The sequence below is a fragment of the Rhipicephalus sanguineus genome, unplaced genomic scaffold (genome assembly GCF_013339695.2).
Source record: "Rhipicephalus sanguineus isolate Rsan-2018 unplaced genomic scaffold, BIME_Rsan_1.4 Seq7784, whole genome shotgun sequence".
NCBI classification, from domain to species: Eukaryota; Metazoa; Arthropoda; class Arachnida; order Ixodida; family Ixodidae; genus Rhipicephalus; species Rhipicephalus sanguineus.
The window spans coordinates 18222-37074 of record NW_023615969.1 but is presented as its reverse complement, the minus strand read 5'-3'; the positions used below and the strand labels follow the sequence as shown (position 1 = coordinate 37074).

Sequence of the window (18853 nt, the reverse complement as noted above, 5' to 3'; positions counted from 1 at the left end):
TCAATTCAGACAAAGTGTTTGACCCAGAAAAATTTGATCAAATATAATGCCTGTAAGAATGGAGTACAGAACCATTAAATATTCTTAGGTAGTGCATAAATCGCATTTCTCAAGTCACAGATTCCACTTTTCATTCTCACAACAGGCTATGATGAAAGATGTGCAGTTCACTGTGGCTTGAATGCAATGAAAACTCTGACAGCAATAAAAAATCGCTATTTACCCACATTACCAAGATAGCCTGGTGAGGAACGATCAAGGGTTTGACGTTCTTATTGCTTCTACGGTATAAACATTGTGTACCTACAGGTACACAACGAAGACCCTTAAGACATAAGCTTTTTATCTCAGACATCTAACCATTCTGATCACCGTGAAATTATCATTTCGTGGAAGGGAATAATTTCATTGTTGAAAGCTAGTGCTCTGCTGTGTGCGTATCTCTCTTGTGTCCCGTCGATTTGTTGCACTATGCAATCCACAGAGAACATTTCTAGCAGCTGCTCACTAGTGACATATTCGACTCAAGCGGAATGTCCCCCCTCTCCCTCTGCCTTTCACGCAAACAAAAAACCGACACAAAATGGCGCAGCAGTAAAATACGCTTCTTGCTGGCAACAAATCGCACTACTATTATTTGTGCCATTTTTGTAGGTTTAGACTTCCATGCTGTTGCTGGCCTGTATGATTAATTTTGTAGAGAACAAGCATACCATAAATATATGTTAGAGGAAGCATACTTGCGATGGTCGTCTCTGTGCTGGGTTAGACTGGAAACAAGGCAGTATACAGCTTTAGTTTGGCACAGCGCTAACAAAATTGTCCCTAAAATACAACTACATAAGGCAGGATCGTTATGGCGTAAGTGAATATGAGCAGCATTTTGGTGGTGTTGGTAGCACTAGTACCAGCAATGCACAGACAGAAACTGTTGAATCAGCTTTTCTGCTGAGCACTGCAGTTCAACGTGACAGCACTCACCTAATGGAAGTAGAAAACCACACCAACCTGACTCCCTGTGAGAGCACGTAGTCATGCTAGGCCCACAGGCCACAGAATAGTCAATTACATTTCTGTACACTACAATAATTCACTCACTCACGTTCCTCCCATCAACTCATGTTTATTGTCCTTTCTATTCACGCTATAAACCGGTACCCACAACACACTCATGCTCACGTCACCTCCCACTTACCGGCACCATCTCAGCTACACTCTCACCAACTCACACACCCTGTTCATAATCAAATTTACTCACACCTTCCATCATGGTTTATCACACACCTGTGACACAAGCATGAAGCAGTATGAATCATTGCATTTGTGAGTGATCTACAACCAGGCTAATCAGGTGCATATCAGAGGAAAGAACTTACGACAATGACATCACAGCAAATATCTTGCTGCAGCTTGAACACTAGTAACACTATCCAATAATTGGCAATGTGAAAAAGCAGAGAGCAGCTAAAAAATTCTAATAATTCAACAAAACTTACCATGTCCTTGTCTCTTCAGAATTGGATGCCTCTCAGCTTCTGCATTTCACGTTGGTAGCTAGATGTGGGGACGTAGAGGTCATACATGGACAGCGACCAAAAGGTCACATAGAACTGTGGGCTGTGCAGATAATGAAACCAAAGCATACAAAGGCCGTTAAACAGGTTAACAGAGGTGTGAGTTCCCCATAAATGCTAACAAAGCTGGAGCTAGAATCACTCTGGTCTATTTAGTGCTGCAACATGCAACATGCCTTTTATAACACAGGAAATAAGCTACTAATGCATGTCAGCCATCTCAGGCCATAAAATTTGTGCAGCTGCCTGACAGACGGTGATGGGCCACTGGTTCAAAGACCTTCAAATTGCTTTGAAGACTTCCTTGCACATTTGCAAAACTGCGAACATACTTGTGCATTAATGTGGTCCTGTAAACTATAGCGAGTGTCCAGGCTGTCCTCTGGACCAGAAACCCCATAAGTACATGCCTGCACTTTCTCACAAAAGCTTTTGCTAGTATTCGCATTACCATTCCTCCTAGCACCCACCACTGTGCAGCAATACTGTCATCACATCGCATGCTCTCCTACTAGCATACATGATTAAACTGGCCGCAGCTCCTTTTTCATAGAGTGGCCATGTCTACCCTGTACGTACCTTAGGTCTTCCCATGTCTTTGCTGGATGCAGTGGCCTGACGTTTTCGACGACTTGGGACATCACTTGGTCCACAGCGTCTACGTAGCGCTGGAGCTGGAAAGCGTTGCGTAGAGTTGTTGAAAGAGCTACATGGAAAACACCACTTCCCAATATACATTTTGAATACACATTATAACAAGAAAATAAAAGAAGCCCGTTTAATACAAGTTTACCTTTTGTGCCGCTGCCAGTGTTTTGAAGCTCTTGTCTTTCTCTTGGCTTCATCAAATTTCAACTACAAGAAACAAAGAATAGAAAAGGAAATGACAATGAACTCTAAAAAACAAAGGAGTGGAAAAGCAGAACAGTTTAAGCCTCCTTTTTCTACTTGTACCAAATCACAATATATGTGCCGTACAGTGATGCTACCGAGGACTTCTGATTTGGAGCAATTTTGGAGCAGCAAGAATTTCCGTTTTGGAGCACTTTGGAGCAGCAAAATTTCATCTTGGAGCACTTTGGAGCAGATAATTTTGCATCTGGGAGCACTCTGGAGCAGCGAATTTTACATCCTGGAGTGCACTACGGAAGCATATTGCAATAACATTCAAGCACCGGAATATTATATGGGGCTCTTATGAAGGCTAGAAATATTTCGATTCATTGCAAATCTCATGGAAAAAATCATCTCAGGAGAACTCCATACTTGACTCTCTAATGACAAAATAAGGGCTCATGCAGTTGAGTGTTCTGAATTAACCTCTTCGGCGATTATTTTCGACACTAATGTCGAAGCCCAAGTGTAACCGCCTGCCAAAGCCCAATGAGGCTTTGGCAGGCCAATTTTGTATCACATTGTTACTGTGCCAAATGTTAATAAAGTATTATTATTATTATTATTACTACAAATAAACAGAATACCAGATCAATAAAATTGCACTTTATGAAATAACACTCTAAATACATCTATGTGGTTATCAGCAGACATTGTAGACAAACGCCGTGATGTACAGCAGTGCCTCAATGCCAAAGAGCCACACTGTCCCTAATGCATTCCCCTAAGAAAACTGCAAGGAGAAAGCCAGGTTCTTCTTCTTCTCGATCGATGGGTTGATCCTCCTCCTCCTTCTCTGCAAGCTATCTGCACCTCACCTGGCTTTGTGCTAGCTCCATGATCGGCGCACCGATTACGGAAGCAGTGTAAACCGACGATGTCGTGATGGCGTCATCACATGACATCATGATATATGACGCCATGATGACGTCACAAGTTTTGACGATCTATGACGTGATGATGACGCCATCACATGATTATTTTTTGCATCAATCGATTGACGCTGCCGACGGTCAATTTTCGTATTTGATAAAGCATCTGATGCTTTCGCATTAATATTGCGTATTGAACGTTAACAACCTGGCCTTAATAGCAAACTGTCCTCCACCATGTCACCTCCTTGCCATGCGCGAAACAGCTTCGCTTATCAGCCACTTCACAGAGTGAAATGGCTCCTCAACTTTTTTGAATGTTTATTGTGATAACAATTATATGGACGCTCTCCGCGGATTTTTGCCGTCGCCATTGCCGTAATTTTCTGTCTAAAGACCAAATTAATAGCATCACCACGCGCATTCTAGCCGCGGGTAAAGCTCGCGAGCGCTGGCGACGAACGCGGCTGAAGCGGAGATTAAGCTAGCTGGCCGTCTGTCTCCGTCGCACGGACAGCGCATGAGATAACATCTTCCCGCGTGAGGGCCTGCCGTCGATTGCTCATCATACAGAGAGGAAACGCCCCGCCCGTCTTTCGTAAGGAGCATCAAGGGACGCCAGGGGAGGGGGGGGGGAAGGGACCGCATCGTTCGAAGGGCGCAGTCGCTTGCGCGCGCGCCATCTCGAGGCATCAGGAGACGGCTCGTAAACTTGCTGTGCTCTCAACGCTTACTTCGTGTTTAAAGAACTCAGAGCAAGAAAACGCTTCGGTTCCTGGAGCGGCCATATTCCTTTAACCAGTGTTTTGTTGAGTTACGCGAGATCGAATCCAAAAGAGTTAGCTGCTAGCCTTACTTCGTTAACAATACAATTTGTTGGTATCGCATTCATTGCTTCGCCTTAAGCGAAACTGAGTTTTTTTTACCCGCCAGCTATTGACGCCCGAAAGCGAGGGGCGGACGTGTAACATGGGGTAGCCGCTTCGCTGTGGGCCGTCAGCGACGGGCCCGCTACTGACAGCTGCGTATTTGCGGCTGCTCCGACCAGGATATATGCTTTTATAATGAGATGACATTTTTAAAAAGCAAGCAAAAAATGCCAATTGGAACCCTAGCACGTGAGCTCGAAAGGGCAGGGCCTTTTAGGGGGTATTTACCGCAGAGTGATTAACTCGGACGTGCTGGTATAAGCAATTACGAAAAAGCTCTTCCCAATGAAGATCCATGGATAAAGTATATCTGAGGAAAAGTGTGAACGCGTTTCCACCGTTCGCGTGCTCTTCTATAAACGCGAAGCAAGGAAAATTCGATATTGTTCCATACATATACTGCTAGCGATCCCAGATTTCATTCCGCGATGTCCGGAAACAGAAGTGACAGACATTTTAGCAGCACACATGTAGTAGTTATTACTGAACATTGCTTTCCTTACGTGCCGTGCGACGCTTGAAACGAGCTATCAGCAGTGTTTCTAGAACAGACGACGTCCGCCGATGAATCGCCGTCGCACTTTCTCGCTACCGAGAGGCCTAGACGTCACGAGCCTCTGCGAGAACGCGTTTTTGCTGTCGAGCCGACTTGCAGAACAGAAGCTGCGTCGGCACGTGCATGGCATCGTGGCTTATTCGGGACGCACGCGCGAGCGCTATTTATTCAGCGGAATAATTCTTGGTCCATGGTTGTGACTTTGGCAGCCCCAAGATCAAGCTGCACATGTTCTGACGCGCCGGCCGTGCGATTGCCGGTGATAGACGCCCCCAAACCCGAGACTTTGGCGCAGTTTGGCGCAATTTTCGTCGATATTATCAGGATGGCGCAGTAAACACAGTTTGGCGCACTTTGGCGCAGTTGGCGCAGGAGTGGAATCACTGGCCGTATTATATATTAATATAAGAGCGCCTCTGATTGGCAAACAAGCAACTAATGAAGGTAGTCATTTCTGCCAACAGCATGTACGAGCAGCGTTTGCTAGTATTGTGACATGAAAAATGGAGACATGGCTCTTGAGAAGAAACCATGTACAAGAAGCAGTCTCGAGACATTCTCCAGAATGTTTAGCTTGCATTTTGTCTTCATTTGAATAACGACTGGTGCCGCAATTAGTGTATACATACTCGTGTAAGGGCCGCACCCCCAACTTAGAAACCAAAATTTTGAAAAATAAAAATAAAATTTAGATGCCAAGTGCAAAATTCGTGCACAAATGGCTACTAGATGGCACAAGCGACTTTTCCACCCTAGATTATTGTATATGCTACTTTTAGGTACCAGAGTTGTGCATAGGTCCGGCTGGCAGCACAGATATGCGGTGAAGTCGCACTCCGTTTTTGCAGGCGACATGCCTACCGTGTCGCTGATTAACATGTCTGGAGTGTCGAAGGTCAGTGATAAATATTGGCTGCTGAATGACTAGTGTTAATTTAAATCGGTGCAGCGGTGGCGTCAAGAAATAGAAAAATTGGCATGAGCGTCAGCTTCTCCGCAATGCATGGTTGCTAGCGGCGTTTAGAAGACAGGAGCGCAACTCTGCTACCTAAAGGTAGCATATACAGTAACTCATTCCACCCCTGTCACCCTGTCTTCATCGGTACTCTGAGATCATGTGGTGACGTGACCGTATCACATTATTGAATCGCGAATCCCATAGATAGTACGGAACATGGCTACTTCTGGGAAGGTGCCCGTGAAATGGACTCGTCAAGGAGCAGCGAGAATGAAGCAACTACGAACATCCATAAATAAACTAGGTAAGTATGATCACTTGGCACTGCATGCACTGTTATTTGCAACAGTCACAGCAACAATACGAGGCCTTGTAGAAAGATATAGGCCTGACTCGTGTAAGAGCTGCACCCCATCAAGATCGTGAGACATAAGTGCAGCCCTTACATCAGTATATATGGCAATCAAGCAAATTCGGAATGTAGTGCTTCTGCAATAAGGAGGACCTCATTTTCATTGCCATCTATGCCGCAGGACACGCTTTTCAAGAAAAGAACAATGTTGGGAAGACGAGGAGCTGCAGCGTAAACTCACAGTGATCTGGTGTCCAAACATGGGTCTTGCCAGGAAGAAAGCCACGTCTGCCTGGACGTGGAATTTAGACAGAAGCTGGTCCACTGAAGGTAGCCTGCCTGCATACTCTTCGGTGCTCAGCTACTTGAGAGGAAGCTGCAGAACTGCACAAGCGTGTCCTGGCACTGTGAAGAGATGAGTCCAATCAAGAGATGCTCTTCTTGGACCCCAGAGTATCACAGTGTGTTGAACAATGCTATATAACAATACGCTCCTGCAAGCCTAAGGACTGCGGATTCACAATGCACCTTGGGGCATCACGAAGGAACTAAGAAGAAAAAACAGAATAAACACTCATCCTATGTATCCCTCTTTCTTTCCTTTATTCCCTCACGCTGGTCCTATGGAACACACACAATGATTGTGATATGATGCATGTCTCCTCAACTTTCTTTACCTCAAAATTATTTAACACGACATGACACATCAGAAGTGAATAGGGAGGAAATGGCACAATTTTTTTTTGTCTTTTTTTTTCGACACAACACACAAGCAGCAGCAAAACTTGGAAGTTCAGGCCCTTAACAAGCAATCCAGTCATTAGCTCACAATGACACTTTCAGTGACATTGTTAATGATTTTGCCTGTTACAAGAACTTCTTTTAAAGAACATACTCCGGATGAGTTCCCATCTGGTGTCATTCACAATAAGAAAACTTCCCGTGGTATGGCCGGAGACATAACAAGCAAAAGCTCAAGCAAACATTTATTTCACACTGACACAACATGAATAAAATCCAGAGGGAACCTGACTTTGCCAGCCCAACAGAGGATTGGGGAGAGTTCAGATAAATTCTATATCATTGGGAGAGGCCTTCGCCCTGCAATGGACAAAAAATAAATTAATAATGATTAGGGGTGTGCGAGTATTCGAACTTTCGAATATTTTTCAAATAGTGTTTGCTGTTCCATTCAATTCGCACCGGAATTTTACAATTTGTACCTCCAGAAAAAAATATACCGTATTTACTCGCGTAATGATCGCACTCGCGTAATGATCGCACCCCTAAATTTTGTCGTCTAAATTCGATTTTTCTTTTTCCCCGCGTAATGATCGCACCCCGTACTTGCTGCATCGATATGTCGTGTGCCAAGTCTAGCCGATGATCATCGCGTTTATCATCTGTCGAATGTTGCGCTAATAACTCTTCCAAACTCGCCAAGTGAACTGCACGCACCAAACATATTCGTAATTTTTGCCCACCGTTGGCGGAAACGTGCCATTTAGGATTGCAGTAAAGGCAAATGCCGCAGTTTTCACTGAATGCCCGCCATGTGTTTTATGTCTGTGGCAGCTGAACGCGCCCATCTTTGTTTCTGTGATCTGAAAGCAGGCATCACTACGCTAATGCCGTAAATTTACTGATTTAAATGAAAGCATTCCTTATTTAGACAGAAGAGACTGTTCTGACGCGCGTGACGTACTCACAACCACCGTGACTGACGAAAAGAAGAAAAAAAAAATGCGGTCGCTTCGCTCTGTGGGCCGCCACGTTTGTTTTGCTATCCCGCACTGTTACAGCGGCGGCCGCCTGTTGGTCGACCTGTTGTCATCCCGCAGCAACAAGCTGCCGACGCATTCCCATAATTCCTGAAAAAGCCGTGTCGCCGCCATCCCAGTCGCTCGTCACGGCGTCACTCGACACCACGTTTTTTTGGCTGTGCTTTGTGATCGTCTGTTGAAGCACCGTTTCACCATGGGGCGGTATGCGAGCTTTACTGCCGCGTTCAAGCTGAAGGCGCTTGATTACGCGCTAGAGCACGGAAACCGCGCTGCCGGCAGACATTTCGGCGTCGACGAAATCCGGATCCGATATTGGAAAAAACAGCGTGAGAAGCTCATGGCTACGAACAGCACGCGCCGGGCTTTCCACGGACCCAAAATGGGCAAGTTCCCGACATCGAAAAGGCAGTCCTCGAATACGTGAGGGACATGCGCAAAGACGGTTGTGCCGTGTCGTTAGACATGGTACGGACGCAGGCGCGCACAGTCTCCCGGAGGCTGGGAATAGCCACAAAGGACTTCCGCGCCAGTTCCGGCTGGACGACACGCTTCATGCGGCGGAATGGACTGTCGCTGAGGCGGCGGACGTCGTTGTGCCAGCGACTTCCATCCGCGTACGAAGACAAAGTGATCGATTTTCACAGGTTCGTCACGAGGATACGCCAGAAGAACGGTTTCCTGCTGTCACAGATAGGCAACGCCGACCAAAGGCCGTTGACGTTTGACATGCCTCGAAGCACTACTGTGAACGAGAAAGGTGCTCGAAGTGTGCTCGTGAAAACGTGTGGTGCGGAGAAGCAGCGGTGCACCGTGATGCTCGCAGTGACGGCAGACGGGCGGAAGCTGCCGCCGTACGTGATTCTGAAGCGGAAAACAATTCCGAAGGGAAGCTTTCCCCGTGGCATCCACATCCGCGCTCAAGCAAAAGGGTGGATGACGGCAGACCTCATGGTCGACTGGATCAAGACGGTTTGCGGGCGAAGAGCAGGAGCGCTTCTGCTTCCTTCACTTCTTGTGCTGGACAGCTTTCGGGGCCATCTCGTTGACAGTGTCCGTACCGAGCTGAAGGAGCAGCGCACGGAAATCGCAGTGATCCCTGGGGGTCTAACTTCGCTGCTACAGCCTCCGGACATGTCACTGAACAAACCGTTCAAGGACAACGTCCGGAGGCTGTACGCAGAGTGGATGGCGGTGGGCGACCACGATTTCACGCCAAGTGGCAAAATCAGGAGACCCTCCGTGGAAGTCCTCTGCTCATGGATTCTCGAAGCGTGGAGTACCATTTCCGACGAGGTGGTCGTCAAGAGCTTTAAGAAGACTGGCATTTCCAACGCGCTCGACGGGACAGAAGATGACCGTCTGTGGGACAGTGAAGACACTGCCGATTCCGACAGGGAATCATGCGGCGACGACACTAACGCCAGTGACGCTTCGGACTCAGAATGAACGTTAGGGGGTCAGAGAGTTCAAAAATAAAAGGGCAGTGTTCCATGCATGTAGCTCCTGCGTAATGCGTGCATTTTATTACAAAGGTAAGCCTTACTCTACTTTTATTTTTGGTTATGTTCATGATAGCTATCGTAAGAATTCAGATTAGTGACTTCTTTGCATTTTCGGTGCTCAGAATATTGTTTCACGGAAAATTTACCCCGCGTAATGATCGCACCCCGAAGTTGGCGTCAATTTTTTTGAAAAAAAAGTGCGATCATTATGCGTGTATATACGGTAATGGTTTATAATGACGGAAAATAAATAGAACGACGATACATCGGCGTGCAGCGTGCTTGATCTTGCATTTTGGGGCGCCAGACATGCGAAACTGCTAGCCACTTCCCCCAGTGCTCTGAACGGTCGCTGTGCAACAAGCTTGGCCGAGGGGTCCGCTGCCGTTGCGATTCGTTGCTTGCGACGAAGCACATTGCAGCTTCTTCGCTTGCGCGAAAAAGCTGCAACTAGCGCGAGTTAGGCCTAGCCACGATTTTTAGCAGTAAGCTCGGTGTCGGTGTGCGTGGCGCAGTGCCCGATGTTTCAAAGTACGTCATGCTCGATCGCGCGTACAAAGAGTTGTCCAGCCATGGTCTTCGTCACGAGGTCCGAAGTACTGACAAGCAGAACCTCTAATCGCGGGTCCCAGAGTCAGTCCGAGATGCGCATCTGCAATGTTCACGACGAGTACGGCGCACTATCGTAATCTGATGATTGGCGTTCCGCTTGCAGCTGCCAAACTAAAGCGTAATTATATTCAAAGTGATCGTTGACCCGTGAGCACAGAACGAGTGAATGTGTCACTAAGTAGCGCGATTGCCGACAACCGTGACCTCGGGACGCGCAAGCAGCAGATGATGCTCTCCCGGAGCGAGCACCGGACCAATGGCAAGGCGTGCTGGAGCAACATCGCGGACACAGCCAATGGGAGACCTCCAAACGAACTTTTCCAAACGCTTTTTGTACGCTTGCTTCTGAATGGAGGGCCAGCTGAGGTGGGAAAATATGAATATGGAGAAATGCTCTTTCCGACAAGCCCAAAATGGCGGCACCCGGTTGCACGATTGCGGAGCTATAATGTTTTAGAATGTAATTTAGAATATGCTTAGGAATCCTCTGCAACATTTTTTTCCCTGTAATTCGTTTCGAAAGTATTAGAAAAATATTTGAGAAATATTAGAAAATTATTCGATTCGATTCGCACTCAAACTTTATTATTGAATTCGCTTCGCACTCAAAATTTTGCTATTCACACAGCTCTAATAATGATGATGTCAGGCTCCGTGTTTATAACCATATGGAGCCACTAGCACAGGGAGCAAAGATAAAAGATATTCCCCCCATGCGAAACAAAATTCAGTGGATGCTACCACAAGGTGCCGGTAGGTATGAACGATGTTTTTATGTGCAGCATGCCATTACCTGGTCATACAGCTTGCCGACGAGCTTCAAATGTGAGGCTTCCTGTTCCCTGTAGAGGATGCAGTTCTTCTGCTGGGCCATAAGCAGACACAGGGGAAGTGCCAAGTCCTGCTCTAGCAACGAATCCTTCAGCCGCTGCGACGACTTCTTGGTGTTTCTCAACTGGTGGAAGTAGCCTCCCTGCAAGCCAGTGCACTTCGTTCATCGAATGCCAGGCTCAGCTCAACAGCAGTATGTGAATGGCTAACCAAAATGATGTACAGTAAAATTCTGAGCAAGAACTCCCCCCCCCCCCACACACACACACAAACACACAGCAAGTCAAAATTACCACCAGAAAAGAGGGGTGGGAGGGCTTTCCCTGAACAGCACCAAAATTCTCAAATTGCGGCGGCAAAGTTCACCCACCAGAAAAAAAAGGAGTGCACATGGATTTTCTCAGAAGCCCTCTTGCCCTCATTCCTGACATAGCACACCACAATGGCTTACAAGCAGAAGAAAACAAGAGCAATGCGATCAGATCGCGGGAAGCATGGCATGGAAGTACCTCCGATGATGAGCCTAAACAACAGCTCTAAGCAACAGGCAGAGATTTCGGACGCCTCACTTTGGCTGACTACCTCGTATAGGTGGTACAATATTGACGTACAGATCTTGAAGGCCATGCTTTGCTCGCAGGACCGTGAAAATTGTCATGGGTGTTTTACGCTAAGTTCTGGGTGTGCTCATTATGCAGGGAAAAAAAAATTAAATTTCGACGACCAATTTCAGGTCCAGGCGCTTAGATTGTGCGCTACGCAAGAATGGATGGGATTCAAGCAGGCCAGTGTTCCATGAACCCGGTGCGTGATCAGGGTGCGGAGGAGTAGAAGTGAAATTGAAATTAGCAGTGGAATTGGAGGGGGCATTTGCTTGGAATTTTATGGTATATATTTTTAAAGAATATTTAATACTGAAGCTTTACATATTACAACCACACTACGACTATGAAGCACACCTTGGTGGGCAACTTGGATTAATTTTGATCACCTGGGATTCTTTCACAAGCACTTAAATACGCTACATTGCTTTTTAAAGCAATGAAGCCATGCAACACTGGGTATGGATGTCTCCAGTCACCTCAGCCTGAGGAGCTCTCCTCCACACATCGCCTCCAGTTGATCTTGAGTGGCCTGCTCGGTAGACTCAATGCCAGTCATTTTCTGTACTATTTCTTTGAGTACCAGCAGGTCCAGGCTTGTGAAAGAAAGGAAGGAAGGAACAGACAAATTGTTAATGAACAACGGCACATGCATATAAAACTCTTGCTTGAAATTGAGTTACCTTCTCTCAGCCTTCAGCTGGTTGGCCACAAGCTGAAGAAGAAGCCCTGTCAGGTCAATGGAGTACTTCTTGAAGACAGCTCCACAGAAGCTGGCGAGGCCTGACAAACACAGGACAAAATAGTGAGCCCACAGTTTTTACACTGTTTCCTTGGCAGTGCCAGCTCCCAACAAAATACAACATTGGGGTCACTTCCGTTTTACCTTAATTATTCCTGTTAACAGATTTTAGAAGGTGTCAGCTACCCAAGAGCTTTAAAGAAGAAAATGAAAACGAATGTGCATTCTGTACTACACCTCAATTTAATAAGACTCAAAGTGACATATACGCAACTGTTACAAGTACGAGGTGTGTTAAAAAGTATCAAACCTTTGGTCAGCAGAAATACACTTCTTGATGAGAAGATACAAAAGCACAATTCCCTTCAAAGTAATCTCCTCAGCAATGTACGGACCTTTCCCAATGCTCCCATCATTGTTGAAAACATTTCTGGAACACATTTTTGGAAGAGTCATCAGCCGGCCCTTCGTGTTTGCATAGTGTCTCCTCTCAACACGAATATGTTTCCATTCAACGAAATTTTCAGCTTCGGAAACAGCCAAATGTCAGACAAAGCCAGCAAATTACAGCAATATTATGTTTGGTGCAAAAAGCCTGAATCAGATGTGCAGAATGGGCAGATGCAATATCATGAAGCTGCAAATTTTATCTTGCCCACAGACACAGATGTTTGCATCACACAGCATCACGAAAAATTGAATGTATCCATTCAATCCTTACCCGAATCTTGTTCGTAAGTTCTATGGCCGTGAGAAGATGGAAGCTTATGATAAAAGTCCACACTTGCTCAATGACATTCTCATTTGCTTTGTTGAAGGTCTGCCTGAATATGATTCACTTTCCACCGATACCCCTCCTATATATGAGAGGTGCTCCAAGGAATCATCGCCGAAAGCTTGTTAAATCTCACCAATGGTTTCAGCTTCGGTATCGCCAAGCTTTTGGCAAAATTTGATGCAATATCACTGTTCATGTTGCTCTGTCATGACTCATTGTACAACTTACTGGAATCCGATGAACACTCACTACACTCATGGTCCAGCAGCCACAAAAAAAATCACACATGCACACGAATATCCCCTCTGTATTTCTACCGAAGGAAGCTTCCCACACTCCATTGGTTTTCATGGGAAAAAAAGAAAAGGTTCAATAGTTTTTGAACACACCTCGTATATCATACTAATAGAACACCCTATACACCGTTAAAGAAAAAAATCTTAAAAAGGAAAGGCAACCCAAGCTTTGGACCATAAAACTTAATACAGTAGGACTGGCCGAGTGGCGAAGTCAGCCATTTTCTTCAATATCACTTAGATGGCCCTACAAAAAAAAAAAAAAACTTGGTTTTTCATTTGCGGTTGAACTGTGATGGAAAACATTAACAAAGTTTATCTTTCTCTCTGCCGTCAATTATCTGTCAAAATCAATTTTTACAACCATGAGTGCTTTACAACAGAGGATGAGAACTAAACAAAGCCTGAAATGTGCCCATGAAGCACCCCTTGAGGTTGTTGAAAACACACATCCTGCGGAAAGCTGACACAGCTATGAACTGCTCAGCCAAATATTGAAGTCCTGTGCATCACGTAAAGGCTGCAAGCGGAGCACGAAGTTGCTGTTTTCTCAGGCACACTCTTTCAAACAGAGGCCGGTTCTCACTCTCGTCGGTGGGCGGAGCGCCTGCCGGTTGACGTGCGTATCTGCTTCTCTGCGTCGCAAAAGACATAGCATCCTCATTGGCTGAGAGCCGACATATATTGAGAGCGGCGTTCAGATCAGATGCGCTTCTTGCCACTAGGTGCCGCCACTTCTCGGCGCCGCACTCCTCAGTCTGCTGACTTCACACGGTAGCCACACTCGCGCACGCAAATCACAGCGGGAGAGTAATCACGTTTCATGACGCGCGCTGACGTAACTTCTTTCCCTCGGGCCATCCCTCACTGTGTAGCTTCCAGTGCGCTCGTTGGGACGAGAAAGGAGAGAAAGCGCTGAGAACGTGCGCTAAACCCTTGTAACTCCGCTCGTTCTCGACGGATTCGAGAAATTTTTGCAGCAATCGATTCGGGAGGCAGTAAACTCCGATACTGAGGTCATTAGATCATTACTTAGAAAATTGGTTCATGACCCTTTAAAAGGAAAATAGATACAGCAGTTGGCAGGTAACTTTTTGAAAAGTGACATAAATGCCTAAACAGAGTGGACAAAAAATATTTCCAGTCAAAATCATGTCTGTTCGTCACAGTTCATCAACAGTGGTTGCCACTATGGTCTTTACCCAGGCTTAAGGAACACAGATATTACATTATCTACGTAAAATTTTCACGATAAATGAGCAAGCATAACGACACCTTGCTGATGTGCAAGTTTAACGAATAGGCCAAGGCATTTTATACACAGTTGGCAAACTTACTCTGCAACCACATTGAGATGCTGGTGCCGTCATGCTTCATACGATCCTTTTCAGGCGAGGAAAGAGCCTCAATAACACAGTCTGGGAGACACATACCGTCAAGGAAAGCCGCTTATAACAATGTGTTTACTTAAAGTACCATATTTATTATATATCCACATGTAAGCCAACCCTACTATACATATGCCAGTCCAAATTTGCGCATGACAAGGTAAAAATATTGCAATTATTTTAACCTAAACACATCTTTCAGTTCATGCCCTTGCCATGCAAGTTGGGAAAGACATTTTTAGGCAAGAAAGAAGAAAGACATTGGTATTTCTGCATTTTCTCATGTTCAAAAAAATAGGGAAGGGTGCAGTGCTTAGATAAAATGCTTAGAGAAATGTGGCAACAACATCCTGAATACAGCTCAACCAATCACAGGCACTAAAGGGAAAAAACAAACCAACATACAAGATGAGTCATTTGTAACAAAAAACAATGCTCTTGGCTTTGCTTTATTTTTAGTTTTAGGCAACCGTACAAAACAGTGTGCATGAAAGAGTGGCACTGAATGGATTGCAAATGTTGCCAGTGACCCCTACATGAAGCAGATGCCACTGATTCTTTCAATTCAAGAACTTTCTTAGACCTCACACTTCGGTGGCTTTCAATGGTCCACTTATGCATATCAGCTTGCAACATCCCATTAAATGAATATATCAGCCTGCACTCAAGCAAAAATGCATGATTAAGTGAGTATACACGGCCAGATAATATGACTTAACGTCAACAAAACTGTTAAAGCTACCTGAAATAACTTTCAAACTTGTTATATACCTTTTTATTTATTGTTTATTTATTTATTATTTACATATACTGCGGCCCCTAGTGCAGGGCTATAGCAGGAGTGAAAAAGGTATACAGAACTAACACAGAGAGGAAAAAAAACAACAAAAAAGCTGAAGTATATTACAGCAATGCCTAGGAAACCAGCACTTTACATATTACAAACCAGCACTTTACATATTTTCAAAGTGGTTGATAGAGGCATCAATGAAACCTTTTAATGGTAGTGAACGAATACTGACCGCAGAGAATTCCAGAGGTCTATTGTACGTGGGAAAAAACTAAATCTGAATGTGTTAGTACGAGCAATAAAGGCTTTATGTTGAAGCTGTGGGAGCTGCGGATGCAAGTTCTTTCATAAATGTGATGTATTTACCACTAAAAATGCAGGGGCGGACTTGATAACTGCATATAATAGTTTTAACGATTCGATGAGATAACGAGAATGTAACGGTGCAATATAAAGTGATTGCAGAGCCTGTGTTGGTGAGAAGTTGCGGCTGTAGTTACGGCAGATAAAGCAGATGGCTTTACGGTTGAACGCTATCAAGGATTTTTAGGTCACATTGTTTGTACGGGTACCAAACGACAGATGCGTATTCTAGAATAGGGCGAATCAACGTTTTATACAGAAGTAGTTTGGTATCGTGAAGGGTTTTAGCCTAAGTAAGGCGCAAATAACCAAATTTTTTTAGAGCTTTCCCACTGATATATTTGATGTGGTTAGTCCAGGAAAGGTTTTTTGTTAGAATGACACCCAAATATTTATACTGTGACACTCTAAGTTGTATACCACCCAGACAGTAATCAAACGAAACGGGTTTGTCCACTGGTAAATGCCATGACGACTGTTTTAATGCAATTGACATTCGTTCGCCATGTTTTTCATCAAGCACTGTCTTTTAGACAGGGAAGTAGAGCACCCAGTAAGGAAAGGAGCCTAAGTAGGAACACTCAATTACAGAGAACCGAATGATGGGATAGGCACTAATAATTACGATGATCTAAAAGCAAGAGATTTTTGGATCTTCCATTTTTTAAACGTGTAACTAAATGAGCTCGTGTGCTACCTCGCTGAAGCAACAGTTTTGAGAGAAGTGTTCATCGGCTCAGAATCACAACTGATTGCCCTGTGGACAATGTAGTGCTGTAGAAGCATTTAAACCAAATGAGATGTTGCCTCTATCTGGGGAGCCTCACTGGCTGGAACCTCACAACTTATCAACTCTGTCTGTTGCATAAATCAGCAGCTTTGCAGAACTGAAGAAGACTGCAATGTCAAAGTTATTCAATATAGCATATCAAGCTTTACACAGAGCACATAATGATAATGGTAATTTTGCAAGCAATGAAAGTTCTGCCACACAAGCACTTTCACAGCTTGTTGTTAATAAAATGCGATAAATGCAGCTAGACGTGAGTGAACTCAAAATTAAAGGGGCCACGCTACGGTCATACAAATTTTGGTTTTCAGCGAAAAAAAAGAAGCAGAGGGTCTACTGTGCCTGTACACATGAAAAAATGAACTGTAAAAGAATATTTTAGTGCAAAATGAGCCCTAGAAGTCGCTGGCTATAAACCCCGCCTATCACCGGCAACCGCCATTTTGCCATGGCATGTGTGACGTCATGTGCTGCATGTAGCAGAGTTGTCTTCTACCAAAGTTTCAGCCGCTGAAAATTGTTCAATTTAAATGCTGAGCTGAAGAAAGCTGAAATAGCTCCACTGCCCGCGCAGCTGACCACAGTACGAAATCATTTGCCGGTATGCAGACACTCACCAAGCAAGCAGCTTGTTAAGCCACGGCTTGCGAGTGTGCCAGTGTTGCTGGACTCTCGGGCCACTCGTGTGTTTACAAAAATATTCAATTATAAATTAAGTGCTCGATCAAATGCGCTAAAATTTCGCCCACATAACACTGATTCTGATCGAAAATTGGCTGTCATGGCCCATTTAAATGTTTAGCTGAACAAGGAATGGACCGGCATTCAAGGATACAGGCAAGGACATCATAGGACAGCATGGTGAGGTACTTGAGTGAGTCCACCACTGGCACAATAAGGTTGTCCCAAGTCTGGATCTGGGACAGGATCTGCATTGCAGGCACAGTGAAGCACATGGAACTCAAACTGAGGAGATAAGGCCACCAAACTCACTTGGCAAGCAAAAAGAACACACAGTCTTATGATCCAGACTGTGCTCAAGCTCGTCCAATACTCACGTAGTCAAAGAGGAAACAGGGATTACTGTGGCTCAGCTTCCCTATCTGACGGCCTGAGGGCTTCACATTCTCTTTACTTAGACGCCTGAGGAACAAAACACAATGCCACAATGAGGCAGTTTCAACAAAATACTGGCACAGCTCCAAGGGTCATTCATTCCTACATAACTCAAGGGACAACTTCGATGGGCAATGAGTGCAAGAATCAAAACATTCTCCACAGAGGTGCTCCTACAGGTTGTTTAACATACCCAACTAGGCCCCACTAGCATACAATGCCTTCTTCTCACCCAATAATATCAACTGCTAAGTCGCATCTGTTAATACACGCCAACATGAGACACTGCCAAAGCTGTCATGCTACCAGTCACTTTGTTTTGGCTGTGCAATGGCCATAATTCTGCGATCTCAGAAATAAGCTAACTTATTGCTCCAAATGTAATTATTGCAATAATACAGCATACATAAGCATGAGATACTTGCAGGCATGCCACTGCAGACCATTTCCATCAGGAAAACCTCCCAGTTTCAACATCGCCTAATAGTCCTGTCCAGCCATCCTAACATGATTCTAGGGACACTAGAGGCAAATATTAAGTCGGCGTTGATTGTTGAAATAGCGGTCCAGAAACCTCGTAGTGCTACTTTTGTGCCAAGGAAGTGCTTATTTTGAAATAAAAATCACGTTTAGTGGTCCGCATCGCGTTAGCGCGCTTCAAATCACCCGCCTGAAAGCGGCCTTTCCGACGTCACTTTTGCCATGCCCAACGTTGCCCGCCTTTACGGCGCGGCGGCGTGCACCATTTGGGCATCCGGCACCATCACATGCATGTGGTATTTTTTGTCGAACTTTCTGTCAGAGCGACTTTCACGAGCGTGCAAAACACATGCTGCAGTACGCGATACCGAAACTACCACTGAGACGCGACTGCGTGAGCGAATCCGGGCGCCGGGTGCAGCGCAGTTCGGCGAAAACGGAATCTTTGAACCACGCGCGCCATTCCCCATGGCAACGCCAACGAGGTTCCTTTTTCCATGAATCAAACAGAAACGAATGAGTAGCATTTATTAAGTCTCTTGATGCACAGAAGGCTCTTTTTTATTGCAGCTAGTATGATTACTAGTGATTAATCGTAGTTGGACGCTCTCACATCACTGCGATCAGTTCCAAAATGTCCCACT

At 45.1% G+C, this 18853-nt stretch overlaps 1 protein-coding gene across 1 annotated transcript in view; it reads right to left on the bottom strand.

Moving 5' to 3' along the window:
* Nucleotides 1-1525: 1525 nt before the first annotated feature.
* The window catches only part of LOC119378314 (THO complex subunit 2-like), a 28877-nt gene continuing 11549 nt past the window's right edge, over nucleotides 1526-18853 (bottom strand). The window contains 12 exon segments of the mRNA XM_049411740.1: nucleotides 1526-1617; nucleotides 2154-2248; nucleotides 2368-2429; nucleotides 6377-6498; nucleotides 6501-6540; nucleotides 10827-11006; nucleotides 11255-11288; nucleotides 11946-12062; nucleotides 12150-12249; nucleotides 14620-14700; nucleotides 17449-17542; nucleotides 17672-17756. Coding sequence (XP_049267697.1) covers nucleotides 2233-2248; nucleotides 2368-2429; nucleotides 6377-6498; nucleotides 6501-6540; nucleotides 10827-11006; nucleotides 11255-11288; nucleotides 11946-12062; nucleotides 12150-12249; nucleotides 14620-14700; nucleotides 17449-17542; nucleotides 17672-17756 — 931 coding nt within the window. The 3' untranslated portion in view covers nucleotides 1526-1617; nucleotides 2154-2232.